The sequence below is a fragment of the Arachis ipaensis genome, chromosome B6 (assembly GCF_059453495.1).
Source record: "Arachis ipaensis isolate K30076 ecotype BB chromosome B6, ASM5945349v1, whole genome shotgun sequence".
In the NCBI taxonomy this organism is placed as follows: domain Eukaryota; kingdom Viridiplantae; phylum Streptophyta; class Magnoliopsida; order Fabales; family Fabaceae; genus Arachis; species Arachis ipaensis.
The window spans coordinates 13,444,969-13,470,625 of NC_142441.1; the positions used below are offsets into that span (position 1 = coordinate 13,444,969).

The window sequence follows — 25,657 nt, forward strand, 5'->3', positions numbered from 1 at the left end:
AAATATAATATAGTAGGGAAGCCCCATATATAAAAGGCTTGGAAATGAATAGGTGGCGCATATATAAAGTCCGTTATACCAAAATGAAATAAAAAAAGAAACGGAATCCCTTCATTAGTTGGCCGGGACTCATTCTCCTTTTCTTGCGTTTTCATATAATCAATCCGTGTTAGCTTTCTGACTTTGAAGCTTAATTAACATTGCCTTTAAAAGCGAGCTTGAACTTTTCCAGTTATAGGTAACACAATTAAAGTAGATCTATATATAGTTGTTCAAGGTATAGAACCGGTGCAAATAATAAGAAGACCATAATGTTTTAGCAATTAATTTAGGGTAGGGTTGACATTCTTCTGTGTTTTCTACTTTTCTATCTAACCTCTTAAACAATTAACCTAATTTGTTTATTTTAATTAAACCGAAATATTCCATCATAGCTATGAAGCTATATATATAAACGGTCTAATTATTTTGATTAACTGAATATCCACACCACACCCTCATGGCAATAATTTCAAAGAAGTCCCTAACATTATGCATGTTTTTATGGCAATTTGCATCTCTTGCATTATTATCAGCATCATCTGCTTCTTCCTCCATAGACACAATTTGCAACCTCACACCTCATCCAACATTTTGCAAATCCAATTCCCCTTCTAATGTCCAAGGAGGTGACATTCATGAGTATGGCCGTTTTTACACAAACAAGTCCCTGTCATCGTCAAGGGATGTTCTCTCATTAGTCTCTAGCTACTTACAATCTCCCTCCGAATTCTCCCGGTCAACGATTCTCGCCCTTGAAGATTGCCACCTCTTAGTTGACCTCAACATAGATTTCTGGACCAAGACTCTACAAACTCTAGACACCACAAACAGCACCCTTAATAGTTCCGAGGCTGAAAACCTTCTTACCATGATTAGTGCTACATTAACCAATCTCGATACCTGCTTAGAAAGCCTTAAAGAAGCCACGTCATCAACCCCTGATGACAACCTAGTAAGCTATGTTTCAAACGGAACCATGTTTTCCAGCATATCTCTTGCACTCTTTAAACGGGGATGGGCTTCCAGCACAACCACACAACAGAGTCGAAAGCTGTTTTCTCAAAGAAATGACGCTTACGCGTGGGAACAGAGGGTTTACGAGATAATCAGAAAGAGAGGGAGAAAGCTGCTTCAGAGTGCTCCTGACGGTGTTGTTGTGAACCAAACGGTGGTGGTGAATCCTGATGGGTCTGGAAACTTCACAACTATCAACGATGCGGTGGCTGCGGCACCCAACAACACCGGTGGTGTCAATGGTTTCTTTGTGATTTATGTGGTTGCAGGAGTGTACGAAGAGTATGTATCTATTCCAAAATACAAGCAGTACTTGATGATGATTGGTGATGGTATCAACCAGACCATAATCACCGGCAATCACAGCGCCGGTACTGGCTACACTACCTTCAATTCTTATTCATTTGGTAATAACCTTCAACTCAACCTTCTTTTCTTTCATCAATAAATTACATTCATCTATTGATCTATATAATTAAAAATTTTAATTTTGATATATTATTAGTGTAAAATAATTTAATTACGTAATATTATTTTAATAAAAATAATTATTTTTTATATTAATTGTAATAATCATAAAAAAAAATAAAGTGAAAATTCAGGTCCAATCGACTTTACGAAAACTTAATAGTTGAGAAATCAGTTAACTTATTTAACGACTCTTAGTTATCAACTTTATGTGAAGTCGACTCCACCTGAATTTTCACCAAAAACTAATCGGAAAAAAAAAATGTAATTGAACTCGTTAGATCTTAAAAGACATAATACTCATTAGTATAATTTACGTGAAGCCATATTTTTTCATTGGGAGGTATAACTTTCTCATTCACATGCATTTCATATTAGAAAAAAAAAAAAAGCATAGATAGGTAATGAAAATACTAAATAATATGAATAATGGATATATCAGATATTCATTTTATTAAGTGTGTTGATGATTATTTTAATATTAAGATTTAGGTGGATAATTTGGAGGTATAGTATATTTTAATTTAATTGATAATTATTTATATTGTTCAAAAAAATTATTAATTATTTAGCATTACTCTAAAAAAAATGATATTTGAACTAATTTTTTAGACACTTCTCATAGAACTTTCTTTTTATAGTATAAAACATATAGATACCAAAAAATAATATAAAACATAAATTTTTATTTTTATTTTTTTACTTCTCATGAAATCACTTTTAGTAATAAAAGGTGTACGAGAGTCACATACATAAAAAGAAAAAAAAGTTTAAGAATAAATAATTTTAATTTATATTAGTCTACATTTTTAATTAACAGTATAACCTTTTTTTAGTTTAACAGACTAATTCTATATTTTTAGTTTATATTTTTAAATATTATTAATTAATTGTCTATTAAAAATAATAAATTATCCTAATTTTATAGTATTACCCATATAAATATAGTGCATATATATAATAACATCACAGCAACATGTGTATAGCCACGCGTAATGAAGAATCATATATATATATATATATATATATATATATATATGTTGAGTGAAGAATTTAAATAATTTAAGCTACTTTTAGTATAATTTTTAACTTCATATGGATCATGCATGTGCAAGTGATCATAAATTATAGTTTACAGAAAAATCTAAAACGAATCTAACAATTATTTTAAAAGATAATAAAATTAAAAAAAATATTATTTTTAGTTTTTAATATTTATTTTTTTGGATTGATTATCCTCTTTATTAATATTTTTTTATCTTTGACACAAAGACTATTCAAACTAAAAGAATTTTTTTTATGATGGATACTACAATGAAAATTCTATAATTGTCTTCATGTGAATATATTTCTTTTTGATCCTTGGGTGATGGATTGTATGATTAGATTTTGATATTTATAAAAGTGTTATTTTTGTTTAAATTGTGGCTAAATAAATAAACCACACTTTTAACCAAAACATCTTCATATTTTTGCCATCTTCATTAGTATCCACCTTTTTTATTTGTTATTCTCTTCGAAGTAATTATCAGAGATCGAGTTAGGTATTCGCCTATAATTTAATTTATAGCTGATTTACGTTTTGATATGTGACACAGCTGTGGTTGCGCAAGGATTCGTGGCTATGAATATAACATTTCGCAACACAGCAGGAGCAAGCAATCACCAAGCGGTGGCTCTTAGAAGCGGAGCAGACCTATCCGCATTCTACAATTGCAGCTTCGAAGGGTACCAAGACACTTTGTACACACATTCAATGAGACAATTCTACCGAGATTGCGACATTTACGGCACCATTGACTTCATATTTGGCAACGCAGCAGTTGTGTTGCAAAACTGTAACATTTTGCCACGCCTCCCAATGAGTGGCCAGTACAACACCATCACAGCACAGGGCAGAACTGACATTAACCAAAACACAGGAACATCTGTACACAACTGTACAATAACCGCCGCCACCGACTTGGGCACCACTAAAACGTATCTTGGGAGGCCATGGAAGGAGTATTCAAGAACGGTTTACATACAGTCTTTCATGGACAGTTTGATTGATCCTGCTGGTTGGGCAGAGTGGTCAGGGACATTGTATTTGGACACTCTTTATTATGCGGAATATGATAATTGGGGTCCTGGATCTAACACTAGTAATCGGGTCACTTGGGCAGGCTACCATGTCATTAATGCCACTGATGCAGAGAATTTCACAGTTTCTAATTTCATATCCGGTGCTGCATGGTTACCTCCTACTGGAGTCCCCTACTTTCTTGATTTAATTTGAACTCTATCCTTGCAAAGTGTGATCCTTATTTGTTGTTGTAATTATGTTTTCTTTCTTTGATTCTGCACTTGTCCTATTGGACCACCATTTTATCATATGTAAAATCTTACCATTGCTAAAAAACAAAAACTTCAACACGTAAAAAAAGGTACGGAATTAGAACTGACATATTTAAAAGAGAGAAAATTTCACTCTCCCCTCATATAAAATGTTAAAATGACGCTTCTCTTACTTCTATTTTATAAATGTACATTTTTCTTTCTTCTAATTTTTAAAAAACCTCCTCTTTAATCTATTTTAATTTTTTTGTGTTAACTAATGTTAACTTTATTCATTTTTTAAGAAAAAATAAATTATTTTTTGAAAAAATACCCATTAATAAAAAATTTATTTTTTATCATTAAATTTTACTTACTAAAATACCCTTTAATAAATTATTCTTTTATTGATTAAATTGTATTTTTACCAAAATATTTTTTAAATAATTAATAATTAAATTATTTTTTTCTAAAATACCTACTCTTCAATAATTTTTTAATTATTAAATTATGATTTTACTAAAATATTTGTTAACAATTATTTTTATATTTACTATTAATTTTTTGATATCAATATACATTATTTTAACATTAAATAAAAAATCTTACCACTGTTAATATGTATACCAATTAATATATATTGATATTAAAAAATAATCTTACTAAAATTTTTTATTTAAGGTTAAAATAATATATATAGATATCGAAAAATTAATAGTAAAATATAAAAAAATTGTTAATGAAAATTTTGGTAAAATTATAATTTAATAATTAAAAAATTATTGAAGGGTATTTTAGAAAAAAATAATATAATTATTAAATATTTTTAAAAATATAATTTAATCAATAAATGAATAATTTATTAAAGGATATTTTGGTAAGTAAAATTTAATGATAAAAAATAAAATGTTTGCTAATGGATATTTTTTTTAAAATATTTTTTTTGCTTAAAAAATAGATAAAATTAATATTAGTTAACACAAAAAGTTTAAAATGGATTAAAGATGAGGTTTTTTAAAAATTAGAAGGGAAGGGAATGTACATTTATAAAATAGGGGGAGGGGAGTGTCATTTGAACATCTCGCAGGGGAGGGGAGTGGAATTTTCACTTTAAAATAAAGGAGCCACTTAGATAAAGATGTCAAAAACGTCTTTTTTTTTAAGATATTTTTTAAAAATTAAAATTTAACACATATAATCAATTAAATTGTATTATTTTTATTAAAATTAGACTAGACAAATCAGTTTAACAAAAAAAATTAATAAATTAAATTTTAAACTGGTATAAATTAATATTTTTATAAAAAATTACTACAATATTCCTATTATAAATCATAACTAAAATATCTCTATTATATATATATATATATTATTGAAAACTTTAAATTCTAACCCTATAACGATAGAGAAGAAAATGGCTAAAATTTAGAATTCTCAAAATTAATATATATAATAAGAGTATTTTAGTCATTTTATATAATAGGGGTATTATAGTTATTTTTTATAAAAAATAATATTAATTTAGACGAATTCAAAATTTAATTCACTATTTTTCGGTTAAATTAATTTGTCTGACTTAATTTTGACAAAAATAACATAATTTAAGTGATTATATGTGTTAAATTTTAATTATTAAAAAATATCTTTAAAAAAGATATTTTCTGTGTTTTTATAGGAGTATCCTCCCAATTTTTTAACAGTGCAAAAAAATATTATATTATTATTATAAAAGAATTTTTTATTATTATAAAATATAATCAATTTTCAAATTATTTAACTAATTAACACATAAAAATTAATAATCTAAAACAATAAAAATAACATTTAAAATTTTTCTTATTTTTGTTTTATATTTTTAAAAAATATAGAATAATCTTTTATCATCAATACAATCAAGTTCTTTAATTTTAAGAAAAAATCATTCAAAGTGAAAAAAAAAAAGAATTCAATTAGTGTTGAATTTATAATTTTCATAACATGTGAGTCTTGTTATCTTAATTCAAAGTTGATTATTAATTAAGTGTCAAAGAATAAAAAAAAAAAAAACAAAAGATAAAATTAAAGTAACCCGATGACATTTTTCTTATCGAATATTAACATTAAATCTTTTAAACTTAGATAAGGTATATAAAAGTAATTCAATATTCACCGTTACAAAAATAATTGTTGAGATTTTGAAGTTGTCTATATATATACAAAAATATTATTTACGTACAAAAAATTAATTATTATATATTTATATATAAATATATATTATTTAATTTATTTTTAATATGTATTTTATATTTTAATATATATTTTACATGAATAACTAATTTAATTAGTGACTTTTTTTACACCACTTAATATAGTTAGGGTGTATTTGGAAAACTCATTGGAAGAGAAGAAGCACGTTTAGACTTTTTGAAAGCTTCAACTTTTGGTTTGGCAAATTTTTTTTCATGAACGCAGAAGTGATTTCGCTACCAAAACCAACGTTTATAAGAAGCAACTATTTTTAATTTCTGCGTTTTTCTAATGGGCTTTTAGCCATGGACCATTTATTTATCTTTTACAACTTTTCCTTCATGTATGTTATTATATTATTTATAAATTCTTGTTATTTCTATTTATATGAGCTCTATTTTTTTATTATTTATTTTTTTTTATTTTTTTCAGCTGTTTGTTTGATATTATATACTTTTATAATTGTGATTTTTTTGTATTATGTTTGTTATTATCTTTTTATAATATAATTTATTGATTCTATTAGGTAAAGTAAATTAAACCAAAAAATAACTATAAATAATAATAATAGTAAAAGATTATAGCATACTAAAAAAATAGTACTAAAAATACTAAAAATATACTATATAAAAAGATCATCAAAAATTTTTAGATTTGTTTCAATTACTATAAAGTAAATATTTAATTTTTTATTATTTTTAATACTCTCTTTTATAATTGTAATTCTCATATACTATGTTTTAGTGTAATTTTTTATAATATAAATTATGATTCTATTAAAAAATATATTAAATAAAAAATTAATCATAAATAATAATAAAATCATAAACGTTGGATTCCAAATTAATATTATGAATAAGATTATTGAGAGTACTAGAATAAGAGTACGATGTAAAAAAATACTAAAGTAACATTCTTAGTTAATACTTAAAAAAAGTGTAACATATTTGATTAAATATTCTTTATATATATATATATATTGTTTTATTTTTATTTAAAAATATATTTTATCTATTTTTATATGTTATTTTTATTTTAGTAAGTAAATATTAATTTTATTATAAAATTAACTAATAAGATCTATTTAAATATCTAAATTAAAATGATAGGATAATATAAAAAAAATTATTTAAGTTGAGGTCTATTTTAGTAATTTTTTATCTAAAAGTAATTTTGAATGGTATAAGCCAAACAACATTTATTTTACTATAATCAATTTTGATAAAAAAATTACCAAACATAAATCACTTTAACACAAACTTACTTTTTATCAAAATCAAGTTTGCAAAATCAATTTTATGCAAACTCCCGTTTACAAATTGTAATTCAAACACACACTTAATATTATGAAATATCTTAAAAGGACAGTGCTACGGTGATGAAAAAAAAAATTTTTCTTATATGCTGAAGCAACGTGGAGAAGTTGGTTGGTGGACATGTGTCAAGTTATTTCCTAAAAAAATAGCAACTCTGATCAAAAGCAGAAACAGCAGACTGTAACAGATAAAACAGATTAATGAGATAAGTATTATGTTGTGTTAATTATTGTGATTAAATGTTGGAGCTATTTTTATTTCAAGTCTAATAAGATTTTTTTTAGTTGGGTTATTTATTTAACATAAATGGATTGGGATGTTGCCTTATCCTTCTCTGGGCTTAGTTTAATAATAATAATAATAATAATAATAATAATAATAGTAGTAGTAGAAGTGTTGAAAGAATTAGGGTAATCCAGACTCTGTTTCGGTGTTAGGAGGGAGAAGGCTGACGGCAGTAGACGGTGAAAGGTCTGAGAAATTGAAGGGTATGAAGGGAAAGGAACGAGAGCTGGGGTTATTAGTGTTGGTACCATTTAAGCCGGTAAGTTTTTCCAATAGAACACATGTATTTTGTACGTTAAAGATTATGCTTGGTTGTATGTTTATGCAAAGGGTGTGTTTGAGTTGTGAGGTGGAAGAAAAGTTAAAATTAGAGTCGGAGGTTTTTTGTTCACAAAAGAGGATGCGATGAAAAATAAGCAAATGAAATCGATGCCAAATTTTCTTTATTTGTAAGTGTTATTGGGGATTTGTTGGTAATACATATAATTTGTGATGTAAGATATTTTTCTGACGTAATGATGGTTGAGAATAATTTTTTAGAAATAAAAAGAGCTTGTTGTTATTGTTGATGATTGATTGTAAAAATCTTTAGCCTAAGTTGATGAGTAAGTGTAGCGTGCTTTCTTCATATGTCAAAATAAAGTGATATTTAGGATAGGTGGACTTAATCCATAGAAATGCAGGTATGTCATGTATTGGGGTTGGTAAGTACTGCAAAGGTGTGGATTAGTGAGTATTGTGTGATGTTATTCAGGAAACATTATGTTCTACGACTTAGGTATTGTATTTGGAATTAATCAATCACACTGGTGAGGAGATTTTTTGTTGCTGTCTTAGTGATCAGTTAATTTTATTATTTATTCTGATACAAATTTTCTTCCAGGGTATTCGTTGTTGAATTTATTGAACTCAAAAATTCATTGAAAATTTTAATGGCTGAGAGTGGATATGAAATGTTGGATGAAGAAGCCGGTGACTATGGAGATGTATTGCAGTTGAGTAAGGAAGAGTTAATGAGTAAGGCATTCCAAAGCGATGAAGCAGCATATGAATTTTACAGGAGGTTCGGCAAATGTTTTGGTTTTGGTATTCAGAAGGGTGACTCGAGAAAAGATGAAAGTGAAATGGTTATTCGTAGGAGATTTTTTTGTAACAGAGCGGGCCTGAGACAACGTTATCACTATGATAGGCTAGATAGGCAGAGAGGTCACAGACCGAAAATGCGCACAAATTTTGACACAAAGCTATCAGTCTACCTTGATGTGGTCAGTCGTATATGGAGGGTGAGAAAAATAGTATTGGATCATAACCATGATTTAACTCCGATATATATGGTTCATATGATGACGAATTTTAGAGAAATAAGTTGTTCTGTCAAGACACAAATATCTGGTATGCAGGCTCATGGTGTTCCGACGTCTAAGATTCTGGAGTATATGGCTGGACAAGCTGGTGGCTATTCTCTAATGGGCTTCACTAAGAAGGATGCATACAATTATATACAATGGTGCACGAGGTGATTACAAAGTTTGATTTAGTACAATTTTGGGGTAATGATACGGTGAGTTTAGAAATTGTGGGATCGAAAGGTGTGTTTCTGGAGGTTTATTAATAACGTGGGATGATATCATGTTTAGGTTGAGTAATTGTTACAAAGAAGAGACAATGTTGTCTATACAGCGGGGAAGTAACAATGAATAATTTCTATTTCTGCGGTTACCTTGGTGTATGGTGTGCATATAAGCGAAGAGAAGCTTGCTGTGTGGGAATAGTTGAGTTTTTTATCGGGAATATGTCAAGTTCTTCTTTGCTACATGGGTGTTTTTAATGATGCTGGACAGTTGGAAGAAAGGAAATGCACTATTGTGTCATTATTGTGGAACTGGCCGATATAGAGTTGAATGACCGTAAGGTTATGTGTTTTGGGGGTCAATCATGCAGTCGAATTGATAGAATGTTAGTCAGTTTAGTTTCATTGTTATCATTTGGAGCCCTTATTTGAAAAGGAATGACAAAATTTTCAAGAAGTCTGTGAATCATATAGATTTTTGGGCATCGAAAAAAATGAGAATTCAAAAATAAAAAGAAGAGTAACAGCATGAACTGATACGGTGCCGTTTGGATTTTTATAAAAAAAAATAACAAAAATACCCGACACTCCGATCACTCCCCCAAACTTAACCTTACCCTAAACCTGTAGCGAACGAATGGGAAAGTCTTTGCAACTATTTACACCTATTCTTTAATAACAACTTCATAATCAAATCCTGCCTAGTCCGCCTCTGCACCGTAAACACGATAATTATCAAAATTCGTAGGATTTAAAGGTTTAATTTATTTTATGTTTTTTTATTGTATTTTATTTCTATTATTTTTTATTATTTTCGTAACCTTGATATTTAATAAAATCATTAATCGATCTCTGGTATTTACAAATTGTACATTAATATTATCAAAAACAACTTATGGGAGACATAAAAAAAAATAATTAAACTTAACTTAAAAATAATTTATACCCAACGGAGACTATAGTCACAATTAAAAATATTTCACCCCATCATTTTTAATAATATCAACTGCACAATACTGACTATAAATTCGTTTAATTTAATTAATGCAAACTTTATTCAATTATATATTAATGAAACTAATTAACGTAATAAATTAAATATATTTTTATATTTTCGTTAGATACTTTATAATAATTCTTAGTTGGTTTAATAAACACCTACTTATATTTTAATTGAAACAATTCTTTTTTAAATTAAGGTCATACATTTTTAATTATTTAAAATTTTAAATCTTGTCAATTTTTAAATTTCGAACTTAAACAATAAACTCCCTCTCTCACCTTCAAACTTCAATCCTAAAGTATAAATTCTAAACTCTCTCAACACTAATTTCTTTGAATCTTGAATCCTAAATCCTAAACATTCAATCACATTCATTAAACTCTTAACTTTAAATCTAAAATCCTCAACTTCTTAAATTAAAACCTAAACCCTAACACCATAAATACTAGATCATAATCTAATAAACTCTAAACTCCATAAATACCGTAATTTATAAATTCTAAATCCTAAATTCTAATTTCCAAATCCTAAATCAATACAATAATTCTAATCCTAAATCTAAAATCCTAATCTACAAAGTCTAAATTATATAAATTAATCCTAAATAAAAAATCTTAATTAATATCCTTAAACTCTATCTACACCAAAATAATAAGAAAATATATTATGTTTTAAATAAAAAATTAAAGATAATTACATATAAAATTACCTCTATTGAACCTTTTAACTTATCAAAATTGTAGTTATTGAATGTGAAACAACATTCTAAATTTTATTTATAATTTTTCTTACTAAATTAACAATTACTACCATATATATATAGATACTTCTTTCAATAATTAACAATCATGTTCACCAAAACCCTTTTTTATTTTCTCCAACTAACCAAAATTTTAACTCTCTTGACACTAACAGTGCAATAAACAAACAAAAAGTCCACTACACAATATACCAAAAATCTTATACTAGTTATGCACAAAAAAGTCCAACATCATAATCATCATTATTAGGTATGAAAAATCTCTCACCTAATTAATCTCTTTCTACGATATTAACTGCGCATCATCTGCCTCCGAACAGCCAATGTCTCTATATGGAGAACAATGCCACACGCGTCAGCCAGATGGCTCCTCCACATCGCTTTAGCAGCTGAAGAAGAATAACTTCTTCGTCACCGTAGCATTGGCCATCTTAAAATAGTACTAATAAAGTAATTGAGTTCCAATGTAACCCTTAGGGTTTTTTACATGTTCTGCTAGAGGTTTAGCAAAATAATCCTAATTTTCACAAATTTGTGTGAGTGTGAGCTTTCAATTGTAAGGCAACAGGCTTTGACATGGTTGACTCTGGTAATAACACCAGACGATAATAATTTGGAGGTAGACGAAAAAGTTGTTAGTTTTGATGATGGAGATATATAGATCGATTTAGAGAAATGTACTAAGAGTTTATCATGGAGGCTATTGGTGGATAGGGCATTTAGTGTTGGAACTATGGAATCAGCATTGACAGCTATTTGGGATCAAGTAACAGAATTGAAAGTGTTAGGTTATAGTAGTAACCTCTTTCAATTCTTCTTTAAAAACGAGATGGATGTTATTAATATTGAGAAAGGAGTTCTATGACCTTTCAAAAACAACATTCTTAATTTAAAAAGGTAAAAATAGGAAGTCACCATTGATGATGAGGAGTTCGCTTAGGTTTCAATTTAGATTCAATTATGGGGTTACTTGAACATTGCAAAACTAAAGAATTAAGGAGGAAGGTCGGAGGAGATAGGTGAAGTGATTAATGTTTATTTCTTCTCTATTAGGGGCAAGGAAGATAGGATTGTGAAAATTCAAATTAAACTTTTACTAAACCTCTTAGGAGAATATTGAAGATTGTAGGCTGGAATGGGAGGGTGATAGATCTAAATCTACAATATGAATGGATAGAAAATTTTTGTTATTATTGCGGTCATCTAGGATATGAGGTCAGATCATGCCTAACATAATTAAGGGATGTTGTTTTAGATGAGATAGAAAAGGAGCTTTGGGGTGGATGGTTGCAGTCAGAGCAACCAGGGAGTAAAGTAAACACAAATAAATCAAATGGTAGCCTATCAATGTCAGAAGAAGCAGCGATTGGTTTGGTCAAAGCTAAGAGTCCAACTCCATTCAACCTATTAAAAAGCTTGTCAAACTTATTAGTTAAGGAACAAGGGAGGCAAAAGGGGAGAAAAGAAAAAAAAAGTTCAGAGTGAAATAAATCCACGAGTTCCGGGAAGAGAAGACTCAATACCGAAAGAGCTTGATTCTAATGAAAATATATCAAACAACTTCAATATTGATGATGCAGCACATACTGGTGGTGGACAGAAGGATGGACAACAAATACGATTCACCTTTTCTATCAAGGGTGGAAGGAGAACTATCTAGCAGTGTGGTGCGGTATTTTACAACCACACTTACTAACCGGCAAGTGCACCGGGTCGTACCAAGTAATACCTTACGTGAGTAAGGGTCGATTCCACGAGGATTGATGGACTAAGCAACACTAGTGTTTGATAGGCTTAGTTAGACAAACAAAAATTAGTGTTGAGATGCAATATAAAAGACATTAAACAATATCAAAAATATTAAAGAAGGGCAAGTAATTAAGTTGGGAATAATATATGGAGAAGGCAGTTAAGGCTTCAGAGTTATCTATTTTCTGGATTGACTTTTCTTATTAACTATTTTAATTATGCAAGATTTAATTCATGGCAAACTATTTGTGACTAGACCCTAATTCCTTAGACCTTCCTAGTCTCCTCTAAGATTCATCAACTGCCAATTCCTTGGTCAATTGATTCCAATTAGAGGGTGATGATCAAATTCCAGTTTATATGCCACAAGAATCCTAATTGTCCAAAAATAAAGGGATTATATATCACGTATCCCGCTAAATACAAACAATTAGAAATTCAGGATAATATGTTTTCAAGCTATTGTTCAAGTAAAGAGCTTTTCCAAGTTTTACAAGAACTCAAATAGAACATGGGTCATACTTCCGTTCCACCCAGATTCATAAAATAAAGAATGAAAACAATTATTGAAATATAAATCAAAACATAAATTAAAATAGAAAAATAATATTATCAATCCATACAATAGACAGAGCTCCTAACCTTAACAATGGAGGATTAGTTGCTCATGGAATATGAAATGTAAATCTATATGGAATAATGTTGTGGAATATGTTGTTATGGAACCACCCTATTGGGATCCCTTTTATATCTAATCCTAATAATTCAAAAATCAAATATCTAAAATTAAAATTAAAATAATATCTTTTCCTAAAATAAGATTTGAATTTAAAATTCGAATTAATTAACAAGTCTTCAGCTGATGGGTGGGACCACTTGATTTGTCAATTCTGCAGCTTTTAATCTGTGATTTCTGGGCTAAGAACTGGGTCAAAACAGCCCAGACATCGCCCCGAGCGTTTTTCTACTTTTTCTGCACGTGGCGCATGTGACGCGTCCGCGTCGTCCACGCGTTCGCGTCATTTGTGCAGATTCCAGTCCACGCGTTCGCGTCAGGCACGCGATCGCGTCATTGCGATTTCTTCCATTTCGCGCAGTCGCGTGAGCCATGCGTCCGCGTCGGTATTCACTGGTCATCTCCTTGGCTTCTTCTCTTTCTCTGTAGAAACTCCATCAGATTCTGCCAAATGCTACCTAAAATAAACAGTATTGTACAAAACTCAAAATAGCATCCATAGTGGCTAAAATATAATTAATTCTTAATTAAATTCAACAATTTAGATGTAAATTCACTAGGAAAAGATAGACAAGATGCTCACGCATCACTACACCAAACTTAAAATGTTGCTTGTCCTCAAGCAACCAACACTAATATAAGCTTAGGATGTGAATTTGCATGAGAATGAGAGTTCGATTAAGCTCATGTCTCTTCTTATAGTGGGGTTTACAACTGCAATCCTGAATAGTTTTGGCATCTCACTTTATTCTTTGAAGTTCAGAATGATTGGCATCCATAGGAACTCAGAATTCAGATAGTGTTATTGACTCTCCTAGATCAATATGTTGATTCTTGAACACAACTACTTTATGAGTCTTGGCTGTGACCCTAAGCATTTTGTTTTCCAGTATTACCACCGGATACATAAATGCCACAGACACATAACTGAGTGAACCTTTTCAGATTGTGACTTAGCTTTGCTAGAGTCCCCAGTTAGAGGTGCCCAGAGTTCTTAAGCACACTCTTTTTGCTTTGGACCACGACTTTAACCGCTCAGTCTCAAGCTTTTCACTTGACACCTTCACGCCACAAACACATGGTTAGGGACAGCTTGATTTAGCCGCTTAGGCCATGATTTTATTCCTTAGGGCCCTCCTATCCATTAATGCTCAAAGTCTTGGATCCTTTTTACCCTTTGCCTTTTAGTTTAAAGGATTATTGGCTTTTTCTACTTGCTTTTTTTTTTCTTGTTTTTTCTTTATTTTATTAAATATTTTTTTCGCAAGCTTTGTGTTTTTCACTGCTTTTTCTTGCTTCAAGAATCAATTTTATGATTTTTCAGATTATCAATAATATCTTTCTTTTTCATCATTCTTTCAAGAGCCAACAATTTTAACATTCATAAACTTCACTATCAAAAATTATGCACTGTTCATGTCATGCTTTCAGAATCACAGAAAATACCACCACATTTAAGTAAATCCGACTGTTTTTAAAATTAACTCAATTTCTCATGTAATACATCACTTCTTTTTCTTTTATTTTTAGATTCAAGTTCAGTGAGTGGTACATGAAACATCTTTTCAGCATTAAAGCAATTAAATGAAAACTAAACTAGTCCTAGGATTCTAACTAATAAAAGATCATGCAACAAACAAAGAAAAATAACAGGAAACTGGAATATAATATAGAAAAGAGGGAAGGAATAAAAATGAAGGGAACTCAACCACCTTAATTATCCTAGCGGTCGTTTTATTCTTCAGGTTGTGTTCCTCCGTGAAGATGATTCGCCTCCCTTTGGTGCCATAAGAATAGACAGAAAACCTATAAGCGAAGCGTCAACACCAAACTTAAAGGTTTGCTTGTCCTCAAGCAAAGAAGAACTGAAAATAGAAGAGACAAATATTGAAATGAAAGAAAAAATAAAAGGATAAGAGAATAAGAGAGAATTAGGATTGGGAGAGAGAGAGAAAGAAAACTGGGCGGCGCAAGCGACGCGTTCACGTCAATGACGCGATCGCGTGCGTCGCGCATTCTTCATAATGACGCGTTAGCGTCAGGCACGCGTCCGCGTCCCCTAGATTATGTGCTATTCGCGCGAAGCCAGCCGCGCGCCCGCGTGACTTTCTGTTCGCATGGCTTGGGAGCCACATTTTCCTACGATGCGGTCGCGTCATGCACGCGTTCGCGTGGATGATCATTTATGTAATTGACGCGGACACGTCGGGCCCGCGTTTGCGTGACCAAATTTGTGCTTTTAGCACACTTCTTGCCTCAAGCCAGCTTAATTCTCTGTCCAGACACCTTCTACGTTGATTTTTCGGGTCACGCGTCCACGTGGATGACGCGGTCGCGTGAAGTGGCAAAAATCATAAATGACGCGGTCGCGTAAGCCATGCGTCCGCGTGGGCTTGTTTGTGCTAGAGGCATCATTCTTGCGCCACTCCCGCGCAACTCTTTGTTCAAATTTATTTTTTACGCACACATGATTGACGCGTTCGCGTTAATGACGCGATCGCGTCGTGTGCCTCTTTTTTTTTGTTGAATTATATAGTTTGAGGTGTTCGGTTCCTGGAAGAACATAGCTGCATGATCAGAAAATTAGTAAGAACTCAATAAAATAACTAGGAAAACTACTACTACGAAAAATAGCTAAGGATACGAAATTATCGGGTTGCCTCCCGACAAGCACTTCTTTATCGTCACTAGCTTGACGGTCAGCTCCTCTAAGGAGGAGGATCATAGGGGCTCAGCTCTTCACCCCTTACTTTGAACTTCTTTTCTGTGTCTCCATAACGTAGCTCAATATGCTCCAGAGAGAGGATTCTGATTACTGTATAAACCCATGCTGGATTGCTGGTCAATACCCCTTCATTCCTGGGGAGAAACCTTCAGTGGGGATCTTTTTGTTTCTCCATTCTCTGGGTATTTTTTTATTTTTGGGGATCTCCTCCTTGGTGGATGATGCAGTTCCAACACCAAACTTGGGTTTGATGTCAGGCGGAATCTTATCGGTTGTCACCACAGGAGGTTTGAGTTGCAAATTCTGCTGTGCATCATCAGGGGGTTCTTGAAGGTTTAGATCAATAAGCTCAGCCTGCATGCACCTCTCTTCTTCACCTGTTGAATGTACATCTTTGAAGACATGAAAGACCAGTTGCTCATTATGCACTCTAAGCACTAATTCACATACTTCTACATCAATCAGAGCTCTTCCAGTGGCTAGGAATGGTCTTCCTAGAATTATAGAGGCATTCTCATCCTCCCCTGTATCAAGAATTACAAAATCTGCTGAGAGGAAGAACTTACCCACTTTGACCAAGATATTCTCCACTAATCCGTATGCAGGCTTCATAGATTTGTCCGCCATCTGTAATGCTATCTTTGTGGGTTGTGCCTCTTGGATCTGCAGCTTCTTCATCACAAACAAGGGCATTAGATTGATGCTTTCTCCCAGATCACATAACGCCTTCTCAAAGGTTGTACTCCCGATGGTGCATGGAATTTGAAAGCTCCCTGGATCTGGCATCTTCTTTGGTAAGTTATTCTGAATGATGGCACTGCATTCTTTAGTCAGGACCACTGTCTCATCTCCCTTTAAAGGCTTCTTCTTTGACAACAGCTCCTTCATGAACTTGGCATAGAGGGGCATTTGTTCCAAAACCTCAGCAAAAGGAATATTGATTTGCAACTTTCTAAAGACTTCCAAGAACTTTGAAAACTGTTTGTCCTTGGTCTCCTTTTGAAGTCTCTGAGGATATGGCATTTTAGGCTTGTACTCAGGAGCCTTTGGCAATGTATGATAAGTGTCAAGAGAGTCTGGGAATGGGTTGTCTGCACGCTTTGGAGGGATGTGCTCCACTTCTCCCTTCTTCTCCTCTGGAGCTTCCTTTTCAACTAGCTCTTCATTGGCCTTGGTCTCAGAGCCAGCTACTTTACCACTTCTCAATTGAATAGCCTTGCAATCTTCTCCTGGGTTCACCACTGTATCCTCTTGAAATGTACTTGCAGACCTCTCAAGTAATTGCTTGCTCAGTTGACCCACTAGCACCTCTAAGTTTCTAATAGAGGCTCTGGTTTCCTGTATAACTTGTGCTTCTGTACTTGCCACTTGTTCACTTATTACAGTGATAGCCTTGCATTCCTCTCTTGAATTTGGAATTGTGTTACCGGAAAGGCTATTAGTAGTCCTCTGATCAATTTCATTAACCTTTGTGGCTAATTGACCCATTTGAATCTCTAGGTTCTTAATGGATGCTCTGGTTTCCTGTCTAAAACCTATCAATATTGCTTCCAAATCATTGTTTTGCTGGAAACCGCCCTGAGAACTATTGTTGAAGTTCTGAGGTCTCTGAGGTTGGTCCCTCCACCCAAAGTTTAGGTGATTCTTCCATCCCTGATTGTATGTCTTAGAATATGGATCATTGTTGGGATTTCTAGGACCACTCCCCATGTAATTCACCTGTTCAGAAGAGGGTTGAGCATAATCATAATTATCATTTTGCATAAAGTTACCTGTCATGTCATAGGAGGTATCTTGGGGTGGATTTTGAGTGTTGATAGCTGAGACTTGCATGCCACCCATCTGTTGAGTAAGTAGATTTATCTGATGAGACATAAGCTTGTTCTGAGCAAGAAGAGCATTAACAGCTTCTACTTCCAACACACCTCTCTTTTGAGAGGTTTCAGAGTTCACAGAATTCCTGTTAGATGAGTACAGATATTGGTTGCTTGCAACCAATTCAATAAGCTCAATAGTCTCCTCTGGTGTCTTCTTCTTGTGCAATGAACCGCCTGCAGAAGTGTCTAGGCTCATCTTGGACATCTCACCCAAACCTTCATAAAAGATATCTAGTTGGGTCCATTTGGAGAACATGTCCGGAGGGCATTGCCTAGTCAGTAGCTTGTATCTCTCCCAAGCTTCATAAAGAGTTTCACCTTCCTTCTGTCTGAAAGTCTGAACTTCCAACCTAAGCTTAGTCAGCTTCTTTGGTGGAAAAAATTTTGTGAGAAACTCAGTAACAACCTTGTCCCAAGTATTCAGACTCTCCTTTGGTTGGGAATCTAGCCATAACTTTGCTTTATCCCTCAGAGCAAACGGGAAGAGCATGAGTTTGTACACCTCTGGATTCACTCCATTTGTCTTCACAGTATCACATATCTGCAGAAAATCAGAAATAAACTGATTTGGATCTTCATGAGGAAGTCCATGATACTGGCAGTTCTGTTGCACCAGGGTGACCAATTGTGACTTCAACTCAAAGTTGTTTGCAGTTATAGGAGGCACCACAATACTTTTTCCATAAAGATCCGCAGTAGGGGCAGAATAAGAGCCAAGCACTCTCCTCTGTTGATCATCCCCATTCGGATTTACCACATTGGCATTAGCATTATTATTTGCCATAGTGGATTCTGCAGCCTTGCAAAGTCTTGCTTGTTGTAAACGTCGCCTAAAATTTCTTTCAGGTTCAGGATCAAAGTCTAAGAGATGTTCTTTGTCTCTACTCCTGTGTATACACAAGCAAAAAACAAGAAAAAAATGGGACTCTCTACGTCAGAGTGCAGAGAAGTCCCTGTGAGGTAACCTGCGTAAAATAATAAAATAAAAAAACTAAATAAATAAATAAAAAAATTTGAAAATTTAAAAGAAAAAATAAACAGAAAAATTAAAATAAAATTAACTGGGTAACACCAAATTTTTGTTATTATTGCGGTCATCTAGGATATGAGGTCAGATCATGCCTAACATAATTAAGGGATGTTGTTTTAGATGAGATAGAAAAGGAGCTTTGGGGTGGATGGTTGCAGTCAGAGCAACCAGGGAGTAAAGTAAACACAAATAAATCAAATGGTAGCCTATCAATGTCAGAAGAAGCAGCGATTGGTTTGGTCAAAGCTAAGAGTCCAACTCCATTCAACCTATTAAAAAGCTTGTCAAACTTATTAGTTAAGGAACAAGGGAGGCAAAAGGGGAGAAAAGAAAAAAAAAGTTCAGAGTGAAATAAATCCACGAGTTCCGGGAAGAGAAGACTCAATACCGAAAGAGCTTGATTCTAATGAAAATATATCAAACAACTTCAATATTGATGATGCAGCACATACTGGTGGTGGACAGAAGGATGGACAACAAATACGATTCACCTTTTCTATCAAGGGTGGAAGGAGAACTATCTAGCAGTGTGGTGCGGTATTTTACAACCACACTTACTAACCGGCAAGTGCACCGGGTCGTACCAAGTAATACCTTACGTGAGTAAGGGTCGATTCCACGAGGATTGATGGACTAAGCAACACTAGTGTTTGATAGGCTTAGTTAGACAAACAAAAATTAGTGTTGAGATGCAATATAAAAGACATTAAACAATATCAAAAATATTAAAGAAGGGCAAGTAATTAAGTTGGGAATAATATATGGAGAAGGCAGTTAAGGCTTCAGAGTTATCTATTTTCTGGATTGACTTTTCTTATTAACTATTTTAATTATGCAAGATTTAATTCATGGCAAACTATTTGTGACTAGACCCTAATTCCTTAGACCTTCCTAGTCTCCTCTAAGATTCATCAACTGCCAATTCCTTGGTCAATTGATTCCAATTAGAGGGTGATGATCAAATTCCAGTTTATATGCCACAAGAATCCTAATTGTCCAAAAATAAAGGGATTATATATCACGTATCCCGCTAAATACAAACAATTAGAAATTCAGGATAATATGTTTTCAAGCTATTGTTCAAGTAAAGAGCTTTTCCAAGTTTTACAAGAACTCAAATAGAACATGGGTCATACTTCCGTTCCACCCAGATTCATAAAATAAAGAATGAAAACAATTATTGAAATATAAATCAAAACATAAATTAAAATAGAAAAATAATATTATCAATCCATACAATAGACAGAGCTCCTAACCTTAACAATGGAGGATTAGTTGCTCATGGAATATGAAATGTAAATCTATATGGAATAATGTTGTGGAATATGTTGTTATGGAACCACCCTATTGGGATCCCTTTTATATCTAATCCTAATAATTCAAAAATCAAATATCTAAAATTAAAATTAAAATAATATCTTTTCCTAAAATAAGATTTGAATTTAAAATTCGAATTAATTAACAAGTCTTCAGCTGATGGGTGGGACCACTTGATTTGTCAATTCTGCAGCTTTTAATCTGTGATTTCTGGGCTAAGAACTGGGTCAAAACAGCCCAGACATCGCCCCGAGCGTTTTTCTACTTTTTCTGCACGTGGCGCATGTGACGCGTCCGCGTCGTCCACGCGTTCGCGTCATTTGTGCAGATTCCAGTCCACGCGTTCGCGTCAGGCACGCGATCGCGTCATTGCGATTTCTTCCATTTCGCGCAGTCGCGTGAGCCATGCGTCCGCGTCGGTATTCACTGGTCATCTCCTTGGCTTCTTCTCTTTCTCTGTAGAAACTCCATCAGATTCTGCCAAATGCTACCTAAAATAAACAGTATTGTACAAAACTCAAAATAGCATCCATAGTGGCTAAAATATAATTAATTCTTAATTAAATTCAACAATTTAGATGTAAATTCACTAGGAAAAGATAGACAAGATGCTCACGCATCACTACACCAAACTTAAAATGTTGCTTGTCCTCAAGCAACCAACACTAATATAAGCTTAGGATGTGAATTTGCATGAGAATGAGAGTTCGATTAAGCTCATGTCTCTTCTTATAGTGGGGTTTACAACTGCAATCCTGAATAGTTTTGGCATCTCACTTTATTCTTTGAAGTTCAGAATGATTGGCATCCATAGGAACTCAGAATTCAGATAGTGTTATTGACTCTCCTAGATCAATATGTTGATTCTTGAACACAACTACTTTATGAGTCTTGGCTGTGACCCTAAGCATTTTGTTTTCCAGTATTACCACCGGATACATAAATGCCACAGACACATAACTGAGTGAACCTTTTCAGATTGTGACTTAGCTTTGCTAGAGTCCCCAGTTAGAGGTGCCCAGAGTTCTTAAGCACACTCTTTTTGCTTTGGACCACGACTTTAACCGCTCAGTCTCAAGCTTTTCACTTGACACCTTCACGCCACAAACACATGGTTAGGGACAGCTTGATTTAGCCGCTTAGGCCATGATTTTATTCCTTAGGGCCCTCCTATCCATTAATGCTCAAAGTCTTGGATCCTTTTTACCCTTTGCCTTTTAGTTTAAAGGATTATTGGCTTTTTCTACTTGCTTTTTTTTTTCTTGTTTTTTCTTTATTTTATTAAATATTTTTTTCGCAAGCTTTGTGTTTTTCACTGCTTTTTCTTGCTTCAAGAATCAATTTTATGATTTTTCAGATTATCAATAATATCTTTCTTTTTCATCATTCTTTCAAGAGCCAACAATTTTAACATTCATAAACTTCACTATAAAAAATTATGCACTGTTCATGTCATGCTTTCAGAATCACAGAAAATACCACCACATTTAAGTAAATCCGACTGTTTTTAAAATTAACTCAATTTCTCATGTAATACATCACTTCTTTTTCTTTTATTTTTAGATTCAAGTTCAGTGAGTGGTACATGAAACATCTTTTCAGCATTAAAGCAATTAAATGAAAACTAAACTAGTCCTAGGATTCTAACTAATAAAAGATCATGCAACAAACAAAGAAAAATAACAGGAAACTGGAATATAATATAGAAAAGAGGGAAGGAATAAAAATGAAGGGAACTCAACCACCTTAATTATCCTAGCGGTCATTTTATTCTTCAGGTTGTGTTCCTCCGTGAAGATGATTCGCCTCCCTTTGGTGCCATAAGAATAGACAGAAAACCTATAAGCGAAGCGTCAACACCAAACTTAAAGGTTTGCTTGTCCTCAAGCAAAGAAGAACTGAAAATAGAAGAGACAAATATTGAAATGAAAGAAAAAATAAAAGGATAAGAGAATAAGAGAGAATTAGGATTGGGAGAGAGAGAGAAAGAAAACTAGGCGGCGCAAGCGACGCGTTCACGTCAATGACGCGATCGCGTGCGTTGCGCATTCTTCATAATGACGCGTTAGCGTCAGGCACGCGTCCGCGTGCCCTAGATTATGTGCTATTCGCGCGAAGCCAGCCGCGCGCCCGCGTGACTTTCTGTTCGCATGGCTTGGGAGCCACATTTTCCTACGATGCGGTCGCGTCATGCACGCGTTCGCGTGGATGATCATTTATGTAATTGACGCGGACGCGTCGGGCACGCGTTTGCGTGACCAAATTTGTGCTTTTAGCACACTTCTTGCCTCAAGCCAGCTTAATTCTCTGTCCAGACACCTTCTACATTGATTTTTCGGGTCACGCGTCCACGTGGATGACGCGGTCGCGTGAAGTGGCAAAAATCATAAATGACGCGGTCGCGTAAGCCATGCGTCCGCGTGGGCTTGTTTGTGCTAGAGGCATCATTCTTGCGCCACTCCCGCGCAACTCTCTGTTCAAATTTATTTTTCACGCACACATGATTGACGCGTTCGCGTTAATGACGCGATCGCGTCGTGTGCTTCTTTTTTTTTGTTGAATTATATAGCTTGAGGTGTTCGGTTCCTGGAAGAACATAGCTGCATGATCAGAAAATTAGTAAGAACTCAATAAAATAACTAGGAAAACTACTACTACGAAAAATAGCTAAGGATACGAAATTATCGGGTTGCCTCCTGACAAGCACTTCTTTATCGTCACTAGCTTGACGGTCAGCTCCTCTAAGGAGGAGGATCATAGGGGCTCAGCTCTTCACCCCTTACTTTGAACTTCTTTTCTGTGTCTCCATAACGTAGCTCAATATGCTCCAGAGAGAGGATTCTGATTACTGTATAAACCCATGCTGGATTGCTGGTCAATACCCCTTCATTCCTGGGGAGAAACCTTCAGTGGGGATCTTTTTGTTTCTCCATTCTCTGGGTATTTTTTTATTTTTGGGGATCTCCTCCTTGGTGGATGATGCAGTTCCAACACCAAACTTGGGTTTGATGTCAGGCGGAATCTTATCGGTTGTCACCACAGGAGGTTTGAGTTGCAAATTCTGCTGTGCATCATCAGGGGGTTCTTGAAGGTTTGGATCAATAAGCTCAGCCTGCATGCACCTCTCTTCTTCACCTGTTGAATGTACATCTTTGAAGACATGAAAGACCAGTTGCTCATTATGCACTCTAAGCACTAATTCACATACTTCTACATCAATCAGAGCTCTTCCAGTGGCTAGGAATGGTCTTCCTAGAATTATAGAGGCATTCTCATCCTCCCCTGTATCAAGAATTACAAAATCTGCTGAGAGGAAGAACTTACCCACTTTGACCAAGATATTCTCCACTAATCCGTATGCAGGCTTCATAGATTTGTCCGCCATCTGTAATGCTATCTTTTTGGGTTGTGCCTCTTGGATCTGCAGCTTCTTCATCACAAACAAGGGCATTAGATTGATGCTTTCTCCCAGATCACATAACGCCTTCTCAAAGGTTGTACTCCCGATGGTGCATGGAATTTGAAAGCTCCCTGGATCTGGCATCTTCTTTGGTAAGTTATTCTGAATGATGGCACTGCATTCTTTAGTCAGGACCACTGTCTCATCTCCCTTTAAAGGCTTCTTCTTTGACAACAGCTCCTTCATGAACTTGGCATAGAGGGGCATTTGTTCCAAAACCTCAGCAAAAGGAATATTGATTTGCAACTTTCTAAAGACTTCCAAGAACTTTGAAAACTGTTTGTCCTTGGTCTCCTTTTGAAGTCTCTGAGGATATGGCATTTTAGGCTTGTACTCAGGAGCCTTTGGCAATGTATGATAAGTGTCAAGAGAGTCTGGGAATGGGTTGTCTGCACGTTTTGGAGGGATGTGCTCCACTTCTCCCTTCTTCTCCTCTGGAGCTTCCTTTTCAACTAGCTCTTCATTGGCCTTGGTCTCAGAGCCAGCTACTTTACCACTTCTCAATTGAATAGCCTTGCAATCTTCTCCTGGGTTCACCACTGTATCCTCTTGAAATGTACTTGCAGACCTCTCAAGTAATTGCTTGCTCAGTTGATCCACTAGCACCTCTAAGTTTCTAATAGAGGCTCTGGTTTCCTGTATAACTTGTGCTTCTGTACTTGCCACTTGTTCACTTATTACAGTGATAGCCTTGCATTCCTCTCTTGAATTTGGAATTGTGTTACCGGAAAGGCTATTAGTAGTCCTCTGATCAATTTCATTAACCTTTGTGGCTAATTGACCCATTTGAATCTCCAGGTTCTTAATGGATGCTCTGGTTTCCTGTCTAAAACCTATCAACATTGCTTCCAAATCATTGTTTTGCTGGAAACCGCCCTGAGAACTATTGTTGAAGTTCTGAGGTCTCTGAGGTTGGTCCCTCCACCCAAAGTTTAGGTGATTCTTCCATCCCTGATTGTATGTCTTAGAATATGGATCATTGTTGGGATTTCTAGGACCACTCCCCATGTAATTCACCTGTTCAGAAGAGGGTTGAGCATAATCATAATTATCATTTTGCATAAAGTTACCTGTCATGTCATAGGAGGTATCTTGGGGTGGATTTTGAGTGTTGATAGCTGAGACTTGCATGCCACCCATCTGTTGAGTAAGTAGATTTATCTGATGAGACATAAGCTTGTTCTGAGCAAGAAGAGCATTAACAGCTTCTACTTCCAACACACCTCTCTTTTGAGAGGTTTCAGAGTTCACAGAATTCCTGTTAGATGAGTACAGATATTGGTTGCTTGCAACCAATTCAATAAGCTCAATAGTCTCCTCTGGTGTCTTCTTCTTGTGCAATGAACCGCCTGCAGAAGTGTCTAGGCTCATCTTGGACATCTCACCCAAACCTTCATAAAAGATATCTAGTTGGGTCCATTTGGAGAACATGTCCGGAGGGCATTGCCTAGTCAGTAGCTTGTATCTCTCCCAAGCTTCATAAAGAGTTTCACCTTCCTTCTGTCTGAAAGTCTGAACTTCCAACCTAAGCTTAGTCAGCTTCTTTGGTGGAAAAAATTTTGTGAGAAACTCAGTAACAACCTTGTCCCAAGTATTCAGACTCTCCTTTGGTTGGGAATCTAGCCATAACTTTGCTTTATCCCTCAGAGCAAACGGGAAGAGCATGAGTTTGTACACCTCTGGATTCACTCCATTTGTCTTCACAGTATCACATATCTGCAGAAAATCAGAAATAAACTGATTTGGATCTTCATGAGGAAGTC

General features: G+C 34.0%; 1 protein-coding gene and 2 non-coding genes across 3 annotated transcripts; all 3 read left to right on the forward strand.

Moving 5' to 3' along the window:
- The first annotated feature begins 372 nt into the window (after positions 1-372).
- Positions 373-3,934, forward strand: LOC107645934 (pectinesterase-like). Its single transcript, XM_016350088.3, has 2 exons — positions 373-1,463; positions 3,123-3,934. The coding sequence occupies exons 1-2, from the start codon at positions 500-502 to the stop codon at positions 3,800-3,802; spliced, it is 1,644 nt and encodes a 547-aa protein (XP_016205574.1). The 5' UTR covers positions 373-499; the 3' UTR covers positions 3,803-3,934.
- A 14,404-nt stretch (positions 3,935-18,338) lies between these two features.
- Positions 18,339-18,444, forward strand: LOC148554657 (small nucleolar RNA R71). Its single transcript, XR_015888084.1, has one exon. It is a non-coding gene; the product is annotated as a small nucleolar RNA R71 (small nucleolar RNA).
- Positions 18,445-25,320: 6,876 nt separating this feature from the next.
- LOC148554658 (small nucleolar RNA R71) lies at positions 25,321-25,426 on the forward strand. The gene has a single exon (XR_015888085.1). It is a non-coding gene; the product is annotated as a small nucleolar RNA R71 (small nucleolar RNA).
- Positions 25,427-25,657: the final 231 nt, after the last annotated feature.